Source organism: Paramormyrops kingsleyae, chromosome 12 (genome assembly GCF_048594095.1).
Source record: "Paramormyrops kingsleyae isolate MSU_618 chromosome 12, PKINGS_0.4, whole genome shotgun sequence".
NCBI lineage: Eukaryota > Metazoa > Chordata > Actinopteri > Osteoglossiformes > Mormyridae > Paramormyrops > Paramormyrops kingsleyae.
Window position 1 is genome coordinate 5759794 of NC_132808.1, and position 11453 is coordinate 5771246.

Sequence of the window (11453 nt, forward strand, 5' to 3'; positions counted from 1 at the left end):
AGGGTTCATTTCACTACATGTTATAACTATGTATGTGACGAATAAAGAATCTTGAAATCACAACGAACAAGTCGCTCAATGAGAATGAATGACGTAACCGACTGGCTAAGCTGCTTCTAGCGCCATGGTGGTTCAAATGGTACGATCCACACTAGGGGTGTCTGAAATCGTTTTACATAAAATTTTCCTACAAGGTGAGGTTATCTTTCTTAAAAAAAAAAAAAAAAAAAAAAACAACAACAAGAAAAATGTTAATACCCCCCCCCCCCCCAAACTGCTATTTTTGTCTATTTGGGGGGGGTCTTGATCGGGGGGTACTGGGGGGTACAGTACCCCCCGATCAAGACCCCTCCAAATAGACAAAAATAATTCGAACCATGATCTCACTAGTCACTATGATTTTGACGAGAGAGATTGCTGTTTCCTCTAAACCTTCCGCAATCACGCAGCTCATTTCGCCCTGCCCTGCCTACTGAGAAACTGGCTCATTTGCATACTAACAGTGATTGGATGTTTAGCTGGGGGGAGGGTGAGTGGGGGATCTGCCGAGTGCTGCGTGAGCCCGCGCACAAACAGAACGCGGAGGGAAAGAGCGAACAAGAAGTGAAACTTATCATCTCGTTTGTGCCTTTTTCAGTGGATTTTTCAGCTACTGTAGTAAATCTTGTCCATATTCAGTTTGTGGGTAATTATTATTTTCTTCCTCAACTTCTAAAAGTTTGATTTAAGGGGGCAGGACGTTTGCTTAAGGGGGCGTTGCCCCAGCGTAGAGCCGGCCCCGACATACATGTTGGCTAACAAAAGGCATACCACCAACTAACAGCAGAGATTTACCAGTATACAATAAAAACCACCGTCGTTTCTTGATACAAACCTTTAATTATATTCTCCAACATTGAAAACACAAAGATCGCTCACAAAATCACAAAAAACCTGCGGGGTGTACTGTAGTTCGTTTTTACAAAAAGCTAACCAGTGTCAAAATTAAATTCACGAGTCATTTCTCTCTGACACAGCTCTGAAAAGTATCATACACGTGGTTACTATGGTTTCTTTACAAAGTCTAAAATGCTTTGTTGCTTTTGCTTTTAACAGTCTGCTTGAAAACAAATGCTTCAATATTATTTATGCTGTCTAAAAAAGTTTTACCTGGATCACGTTTCACAGCTGCGTTGTTCAGCAAATTACCATGCGAATGCGATTTGAATACGCGCTGTTTAGCACTTGTGATACATTTTTAAAAGCCGGTGAATATATATAATATTCAAATCTATATCGAAATATCGGAAATGTGTTTAAAAATCGTATCACCGTTATCGAAAAAATTCTATCGCGATATATATTGATATCGAATTATTGTCCAGCCCTACTTGAAGTGCAACCTAACTTCTGACAACATGCCAAAGATTCAACCACAGACCAAGTCTGCTGCTGAGGTGGCAGACATCGTTAATGTATCCAAACGTCAAGTGGAGAGGATTAAAAAAAGATATGAAGAAACTGGTGATGTTCATGACAAGCCCAGGTCAGGCAGACCCCGTAAGACAACTCTTTGAGAGGACCGTTTGTTGCTTCGAAAGTCCAGGGCCAACCCTTTTTCGACTGCAGCAGAGCTACACCGCTGTGTCTACAAGAACAGTTTCTCGAATTCTCGCATGCAGTGGTCTCCATGGCCAAATTAGTGCTCAGAAACCAGCATTAACAAGAACACAAAAAAAAAGCATGTTGAATTTGCCAAGGCCCACAGCTTGCAGCAAGGATGGACAGAGGCAAAGTGGCAGAAGGTTGAATTTTCTGACGAATCATCCATTGAACTACATACCAAATGCCGCAAATACTGCAGGAGACCTGTTGGAACCCGCATGAACTCAAAATTCACCCAGAAAACAGTAAAGTTTGGTGGAGGAAAAATCATGGTTTGGGGTTACATCCATGGGGGTGTTCGAGAGATCTGCAGAGTGGATGGCAACATCAACAGCCTGAAGTATCAAGATATTCTTGCTGCCCATTACATTCCAAACCATAAGAGAGGGCAAATTCTGCAGAAGGATGGCGCTCCTTCTCATACTTCAGCCTCCACATTGAAGTTCCTGAAACTGAAGAGGATCAAGGTGCTCCAGGATTGGCCAGCCCAGTCACCAGACATGAACATTATTGAGCATGTCTGGGGTAGGATGAAGGAGGAGGCTTGGAAGATGAAACCAAAGAATCTAGACGAACCCTGGGAGTCCTGCAAAACTGCTTTCATTGCCATTCCTGATGACTTCATCAACAAGTTATTTCAGTCATTGCCAAGACGTATGGATGTGGTCCTCCAAGCTCATGGGAGTCATACACATTAATAATTTTTTTTCCAAGGCACCATGACTTTATGTTCTGATGTTATTATAGCTTGTTTGTGTATTCTAAATGAAGTATATGTATAATTTCTACATTATTCTTGCATATGACAAGACGTTTGTCCAGGCAAAAGTTGACCTTTCTGTCCTAATTACATGACAAAACTCAATGAATGATGCAAAACTTTATTTTGGTATAATAAGCATAATCTAGAGGGCTTTGCCTTTTCTTATAAGCCATTTCTGATTCCAACTGATTAACTACAGGTTAAGTTATTATTTGTTGTTCCTACAACTTGGTTAAGCGACAAGACTTTTGTCAGGCACTGTATGTAAATACTGTTAAAGCTAATAAAGTCAATAATATTGAGGCAGAACATTTTTACATTTTTCCAGAGAATAGAATATCTCTTTCAAGTGGATGAACCTCCAAACAGCTTTTACTGAAAAAATAAGCAAAATTACTACATACTATGCCCATATAATAAGATTATACATATAGATTTTACAGATCAAATGCAGGAAGGAAGGTTACGTTTATATGGCGCTTTTCAAGATACCCAATGAACTTTACAGACTCAATAAGGGGCCACTTCAACTGCCCCCACTGTTTTACACCCACCTGGATGATGCAACAGCTGCCTTTCTGCACCAATATGCTCACTAGACAATAGCTAAGGTGGTGAGGGAGCAGCAGAGAATTCACCAATAAGATGCAGGGGATGATCAGAAAGCCAGATCTGATAGGGCCACAGTGGGAAATGTTAGCCAGAGAATTGGGAATCACCCCTACTCTTCCGAAATATCCCCAGGTACCTTTTATGACCTCCAAGAGTCAGGACCTCATCTGAAGGACGACAGTATTTCTATAGCACAGTGTCCCCATCACTGCACTGGGGCACTGGGCTACCCTGTTGGCCACCAGCACCTCTTCCAGCAGCAAAGCAGTTTCCCTAGTTGGTCTCCCATCCAAGTACTGGCCAGGCCCAAAACTGCTTAACTTCAGCTGGACAGCTGCTTACTCAAACATTTCTACAAATTGTCTAACTTTTTCTAGAATATCTGGTAGTGTTTATATGTCAGAGTCATGGGAGGCTCCTTCTGCGGCAGGAAAGGAGAGAGTTGCTATCTCCAAAGACTCCTCCCTTCCTTCCTCAAGCTGCCCTTTGTGATGCATGTCTGGTTTGTACCTTTTCATTGCATTTCAGCCACTGCTGTCACAAAGAAGTGCAGCAGAGCTTCCCAACACGGCGCCCCCTGGCGGGTTTACCCGTTGCTGCAGCGTGTTCCTCCTGGCAGCAGTGCACAGCCTGTGGATGAGGAGAAGGCCCAGAAACACCACCAACATGAAAGAGCCCAGAAAGCCGGCAAAGTTGATGCCATGGTTTGGGTATACCTGAGAAGATGAAGGTGACAGGGAAACAAGTCACGTCGAAATCATTTTAACCGAAAGCGTGAATAATCCCAAAGAAGCTGAGGTGTGGGTTTGCTGTGGCAGCTTTCTAGATTCAGCCTTGTCATGGACAGGACTGGAACACATGCAAATGTCAGGGCATTTACTGAAATAAATACCACTGGCCTACTATGTGCTTCAATTCATACAGTATGGAGAAGACCACCCAGCCCTCACACCACAGACGAGTCCCTTCTGAGAGAAGAGGGGGATTCAGACATCCTCTAATCTCACTCCAACAGTGTTTGGAAGAGGAAAATGATTATTTAAATACCTTTCGTCTCAAAAAGCCATCGACCGAGTTCAAACGCTATGAATTCTGGGCCAAAAAAACCTGAACTAGCATCAAATAGCTTTAAGAAAAAGGGATTCGCTCTGAAAAATCCACCACTTCAGAAGGGGAGGTTAGATAAATAACTTAAAATGTATGCCATGCGGAATATGAATCAGAAAATCAGACAGCTGCTTTAGACTAACAATCAGATACGGTACACCATAAGAGTTCCTCAACGGCAGCCAGGGTGTACTGGAATCAAGCAGCTAACTGGCACTGAATTGGAATTCATGCATTCAATTAAGTAGAGTTTTAATGTTAAATGAAAAACTACAAAAGAGGTGAATATTTTTAAATAATAACTATGTTTCATGGGTCCACTCTAATCCTTTCCTCAGAATAGCAATGTGCCCTAGTGTACAACATGCAAAACAATGTCTCGAAGTACTAGTAGCTTAAGACTGCCCCCTGGTGTACAAAATGTATTGTATGCTTACAATCTTTTGCTAAAGTTTACAGTTAAGCTTAAGCCATGGATGGCCAATCTTATCCACAAAGGGCCGGTGTGTATGCGGGTTTTTGGGATAACCTTTAGGTCAGCTGTTCAAACCCAGGTGTGACGACGCTTCATCCAATCAGTCCTCTAATTAGTAATCTTATTAAGGAGTTGCAGTGAAAACCCGCATACCCAATGGCCCTGTCTGGATAACACTGCCCACCCCTGTCTTAAGCTACAGCAAGCTAAAGGATTTTTGCATTATAGTGGTTCTCGATTAAGAATTCTTAAACAAGCACAGAAAACCTCAAATTAAATTAGCAAACTCCAACCAAAAATGATGGAAACATGGTAAATTTGGGAATTTACCTTCTCAGTAGAATTGATCCTAAGTGTGAGATTGGCAACCACAGGACCAAACAAGTTGATATCATTCTAGAAAATGAAACATAGGAACATGCTGTTGAACACAGGAATGCAGTACCGCAAATTCACTTTATTAGATATCAAGTCCTGCTTGGAGACCACTCATAGGGTTGGGAACGCCAGGACATTGGGGTTTACCTGAGAGGCGTTGGAAAAGGTCAGGTAGGCAGGCAGTTCCAGGATCTCATCCCTGTGGGCTCTGATGATGGCGCTGTAATTCAGTGAGTAGTGCAAACCAGCTGCAAAAAGTAAGAATAATAACAACCTCAAGCATATACTTTTTAAAATCAAATTATCTTTTTATTATAATATACAAATAACATTCCAGATCACACAATCCGTAAACAGTCTCCACAGAGAGCCAAGCAGATTTGAAAAGGTTAAGAATCATTGCAATATCAGATCCATTTCCTGCGGCATGCTGGGAAGAGCTGTTTGATGTTTCTGTGAGATATGGCTGCATGAACATTAATAAACCAGGTATTGGCCACGCAACTAAAAAGTTGATCCGCACACAATCTGATGCAGCTAGATAAATACTGAATAAATAAACCGGAACATAAATAGCTGAATATCTGAATGTTAGCTATGATCCTCAGATGAAATGTCACTAATTAACACTGTCAAGTTTAGTGCATCTTACACTTTGAGAATGTTATTCTTAGCAGAATAGAGAATAATAGAAGCATGCAAGAGAATGACTCAGCTGTCTGCTGGTGTAGGGCCAAGATAAGACATGGATGCATGTGTCTAATTTACTTGATATTCAGATGGTGTCAACCTCCTAGAAACTAAAAAGAATAAATTGAACAGTAACCCAACATTTGTTTAGTTGTTTTGTTGCTTGTGTGCCTCAAAAATACCCCTTTGTGGAAGGAAGGTCTGTTTGCGTGTTTCTGACGCGTATGCAGTACTGTCTATGGCACACTGCCTTGGTATCTGAGTGGTATTCCATACCCAACAGGGAATCCTCAGCAAAAGTCAGGAAGCCCTTCTCCAGCACTTTGCCGTGGTTCTCCAGGAGCGACAGGCCGGACACGGTGTCTCGGATGCTGAGCTGGGTGAGGTGGCCGGCGGGGGTGCCTGTGTTGTTAATCAGCAAGTAGATGGTCACCCGGGGGAACTCCAGGCCAACCTCCACCTGCTCCAGGGAGGACAGCACAATACAGAGCGGTCTGCTCATTCCGGCCACACACAGGCTCTGAGAAGAGCAAATTTAAGAATGAGACCTTTTCCTCCCTGCTAAAAAATATGGGCAAAGGGAATAATTGGATGTTCCAGTTCTAATCAGTATCGACATGGAAAATACCAGATACATCAAACAATGCCTTACGTGTGTCATAAATGAATAATCATAAAATTAATAATTAGCAATACCGCATAACAAAGACTTTATTACTTATGCTTAAATTTAAAGTTGCCTTCTCAATTCTAAATGTATTTCTGTGATCTGTGGTAACAAATTATGATTAAATTTGAGGTCTGGAAAGAGAAACGTGAAATGTTTACATGACAAAATAGAGCTCTAACTGTAATAGATAACGTAATAACACAATAGTTAATAATAATGTAATAACATTATTATTAATAATAATAATAATAATAATAGCTCTATAAGCTGCCAACTACCAAAAACCACATCAATTTTGAGTGCAGGGCTGGTGGGGACTTAAGCCTACCTTTGCTACCAAACATGTTTACTGTGCACTGCATTCTGGGAATTTTCTCTCTTCTCTTAATTTACGAACAGGGCCACCAATAACTAATAACTAATGTACCCTTAAATTGACTATTGAATATTTACACTAAGAAGGATGTTTGCTTCAAAATGTTTGCTAAAATGCAAATTTCATTATCATGGACCAAAGTTCGGCAGTTGCATATAACCTGAATAATTTAATAATTCATACAACTTTTACTCAAAATAAGAGTTAAGATGATTAGTATGATTTAAACAAAACCCTAGCCTGCATATAAGTCTGTATAGGTTATGTATATTACCTGTGCACATTTACGGAACGTAAGCCCAAATGGTGGTGGCTTCACCAAACTTCTTATCTGTAACACAAGAGACGATGGGTCTTAACATCTGCAGCACCTCATACTATATAGGCATTGTGGTCAACTGGGCAGTGAGAGCAATCACACAACATGCAAAAACCCTTAGAATTCATCAACTGTGAGTGAAAAAATGGTACAATGGCCCTTTATGAAAGCAGGAAACAAATTAGGTATTAGAAAAACAAATAGCAAACTATATAAATAAAGCATGAGGACAAAATCTCACAACTTACAGCTGCTATTTTCTTTATGTTGGTTCGACTTACGATGGGGAGACAGAGAGCATTCAGCAGTCAACTGAATTTTGAATTCTTGAATTTTGATCAGTTTCCAGGCTAGCAAAATACCACATGATATTTTTTACTAATGCCGGTCTCGGTAGTGATCTCGTACAGTGTTTAAAAACGTGTCATTCTCGTTTAACTAAAACTTGTATTCCTTTATTTACTTTTCCAAATACTGTTTTTTGGTTAAAGTAATTAATTACTTATTCAGTGACTGTAGTTATTTATTTACTTAACATATCTTCATTCATATTTGACTTAGGATATTTTCCACTTACAATGGGTTTATCGGAACGTAAATCCATTGTAACTCGAAGAGCAGTGAGTGACTCAGTGAGCAAAGTCTCTGCGTGTGTGATGGGAAGATATTCAGTTCAAGCCCCATCCCTGGCAAAATAATCACATATCCGTCGGCCCTTACGCAAGGTCAGTATCCCCCGGCTCCAGGGGTGCCAGACATTGGCTGACCGTGCGCTGTGACCCCCAAGCCATGGAGAACAAGATTTAGTAGGCAAAGAGAAGAATGCCAATGTACCTTTACCCATGCACGAGGCAAATAAAGGATTTATTCTTTTATTTTTAACTTTGACGTCAACTGTCTACCTCGTCATAACGCCTGTTGGCTAGAATCACAGAGATTCAATAATAAAACCCCATTTAACAGGTGTTGTTGCCATCAAAGCAGCATAAAAAACTATTCTGTTTACACAAATCAACCACCCACGGCAGAAATATAGTATGTGGATTATCGTGATGATAAGCTCAAAATTAAATGTCACTTGGTGATCAGATTACCAACCAACATGGTAGGAAGAATGTTTTAACATGTCAGAAGTACTAAAATTCCACACTGGCCACTGGGCTTCCTTCCCTCCAGCTTTTGTGGGCCAGAATATACCCTGCAGGAGGGGTCCTTCCAGAAGGTGTGAAACATACATTTTTGTGTTGAGCAGGAGAGTGCCGTCTGCCTCGGGGCAGCATGCCGCCAGTGAGGGGGGTGATCAGGGCGTAAAGGGAGTGGCTCCAGAGACTCGCAGGCGCAGAAGAGCAAAGGGGGCGGTCTTCCACGAAATGGCTTCCTGACCCGTGCTCTGGGACGTCTCTTTGCCCTTGAAGAGTGACAAGGCAGTTAAACAACAGCTATGGAGAGAAAAGAGATACACAAACAGCAGTCACATGTTTCATAGAAAGCAGTTCATAATTACTAAAATAAACGCTTTATTCTTGTTTCGGTCACCCGATAAGCTGTCTGCTACCTAGGGCGCTTTTGGGTGACCTTCCCTGAACAGATAAACCCAACCCTGCCGAAAACACCCACACATAATGCCACTTACATTCATCTGACTGTTTGCTGAAATTCTGCTGCCTTTGTACTGGAACCAAGCAGACCTATTATAAAAATAGTATGTATTATCAATACATTAAACAAAAAATTATGGAATAAGTCAAAGCATTTGCTTCTGTATTGTACTTTATCCGTAGCATTTTGCTTGGCTGACAGGAAGAGTTTATTTTTCTCTTCACTTCACAATCAGCACAAAGTTTTTACAGGGGGTGGACAAGATAACAGAATCGTCTAAGAATATTTTTATGTTATTTGCCAAATATGGAATTTCATCCTTCTTGGAATGCTGTCCGGGACTGTGTATTGGGATATTGTACCACTCTTCAAGAAGAAAGTGTTGGAAACCTACTTTGCATTCTGTGCTCCTGAACTTTCTATAAAAGTTCAATGGCAGATTGATTTGATGATTGGGGAAGGTTTATAACTAAAGTAGGGTGTTCATGAAATCACTCTTGAATCCATTTAGCAGTGCGAAGAGAGCCATTATCATCATGGAACATGGGGGCATCAGGAGGGAGCAGAGTGCTTGCATTATATGGCAGACTGATCCTGTAAAATGGCCTTAAAATCCTTGGCTATTATACTATTGCATAGATCAGTCATCGGACCTAACGACACCCAGAAGAGCATCCATTTGCTTTCTCTAATCACAAACCCATTTGAATGTGGGGAAAAATGAAAGATATTTCATCAGATCTTAATACAATGTAGTTGCTCGTAAACATGATGCAAAAAAACAGTAAACTCAGAACAGCGTCACTTTTTCGAATGCAAGTTAGACCCCCTAATCTAGCTAAAATTGTGACTTGTGTTTTGGTGGCTGATTCCAAGAGTGGCCGCTAGAGGGCTCTCATAGAATTATTCTGTATTCCAATTCTGCAGTCTGAATTAACCTCTCTACCGTAATCCATGGTGTTGTGTTTTACATCTTAGTGCAGTTATCTAAATGTTGAATGCCACTACAAAATACTGTATCTAAACACATATACTCATGTTTACTCACAATATATTCTAAATCACAGTCTACAATTGTATTTTTGTAAACGGCCTTATATTATAAATCAGGGGGCCGGTGCCCTGCACATTTTTGGGTTTTCCCTTATTTAAGACACCTGATAAAACTCCTTATGCTCATTACCACACAGCTCTTGAGCTTAATCATTTATGGTGGAACAGGGAAAGAACTAAGGAACACAGGGCTCCAGCCCCCCAGGACTGGACTTTGACACCCCTGATATAATTACTCAGGTAACTAGGAAATTCTCTCTTATATAAATAAAAGAGAAGGTATTATGGGGGCTGTCTGTACCTTTCCAGGGCCCCAAGGCAAAGCGGCGCCCTAACAGAAAAACTTCCTCCACAGGTAGGCAGGTAATTCAGGGAGCCAAGGAACCTGCCTATTCTGCCTATAGCTAGAGCCAGCCCAGGGTACTGTACTATTCTCCAGTACAAAGGCCCCAGATTTGGTGCTCCACATACAAGGTTATACATATGGGTGCATTGGCCTTGGATACAAGTGCTTACCAAATGGCAGCCCTGCTATGAATTCCAGTTTGGTGAAACTTACGACATACAGTTTTTGTAGATACTGAATCAACGAAGCGCCAATTCAGTTCTGTGGTAATTTCTGCAGTGAGTGGCAAATCTTTGCCTTGCAGTCACTGTTCCTTTTTGAAAAAATGCATCTGTAATTCTGCCTTACTTACTTTAAAGTGCTGTTCTATGTGTGACCTCTCTTATTTAGTCCACCCCCTGTATATTTTGGAGTTGTTCATACCCAGTAAGTGCTTTATTGCAGTTATATTTCACGAAGGCATAGGTACAGGATAAATAACATCAAATGTATCAGTTTACCCAGAGGGGACTGAAACTAAATTAAAAAACAGTAGTTCATGCAAATAAAGCACACAGTAATAGCATCCCCCTGAAGATATTATTATATTTATATAATACATTTATAGAGCAACCTAATACAACATCAAACCCATCAAAACAATCGCAAGAGAGCCGCCAGGTTACTACACGAATTTCTACATACCTCAGGCATACAAAATGCGAGTGCTGAATGATGCGCTGGCGGACGCGCACAGGCTCGCTCCTGATGACACCTGATGAAAGTAACTGTCACGCCGGACGGAAGCAACCAATCGGCTTCCAGGAGACTCTTGGTCATCGGGGCCGAGCATTTGTTCCCCCAGTTCGCCTTGTCGGCGAGATAGGACCGCGGCACAGGAATGGTTACATTATGGCAAGCGCCTGTTATAGGAGAATAACACTTGGGCCCACATGTGAATGTGGTTGTAAAAAAAAGTACCAACGTGATCACCGATACCAGTACCGCGCGAGGACTGGACTTCAGCATTCGAGTGAAAACGTTATCCAGAGGAAACTCATCTAAATTTTCTCTTTGTAGTTCCGTCTCGTAGACTTTACGCTAACAGAAATGCGTATGTATTCGTGATTTTTCGATCATAGTTTTCAAAAAAGAAAAAGTCATACTTAAGTATGAACTAGCTAAATAAAAATGTACCTTTATATTGTTGTCCCTTCTAATCCAGATGTGCATAAACAAAGCCTCATTTTTTCCCTTAAACTCACGTAGACTCCACCGCTTCCTTGGTGATTTTCTTTCACTTAACTGCTGAAGTCCCTCCTCGATTTGCATTTGCTTGTCTATTGGCACTGCGTCATACGCGCGTTTTATTCCGCCATTCTATTGGTTTAGCCCTCTGCCATTCAGGAGTTATTTTGGACGCCTTTAAGATTTTGGAATTC

General features: G+C 41.2%; 1 protein-coding gene across 5 annotated transcripts in view; it reads right to left on the reverse strand.

Moving 5' to 3' along the window:
- Positions 1-11446, reverse strand: part of LOC111837697 (limbin) — a 72653-nt gene extending 61207 nt beyond the window's left edge. Inside the window, exons 1-9 of one of the 5 annotated variants that reach the window (XM_023799975.2) lie at positions 11209-11446; positions 10717-10881; positions 8668-8722; positions 8270-8442; positions 6990-7046; positions 5946-6132; positions 5127-5227; positions 4932-4997; positions 3610-3735 (exon numbers count right to left, since the gene is read on the reverse strand). In XM_023799975.2, coding sequence (XP_023655743.2) covers positions 3610-3735; positions 4932-4997; positions 5127-5227; positions 5946-6132; positions 6990-7046; positions 8270-8442; positions 8668-8722; positions 10717-10881; positions 11209-11343 — 1065 coding nt within the window. In that variant the 5' untranslated portion in view covers positions 11344-11446. Of the gene's footprint in view, positions 1-3609; positions 3736-4931; positions 4998-5126; positions 5228-5945; positions 6133-6989; positions 7047-8269; positions 8474-8667; positions 8723-10716 lie in introns of those variants that run through there. The other 4 variants (XM_023799974.2, XM_023799973.2, XM_023799976.2 and 1 more) reach the window with 4 other exon arrangements.
- Between the last annotated feature and the right edge of the window lie 7 nt (positions 11447-11453).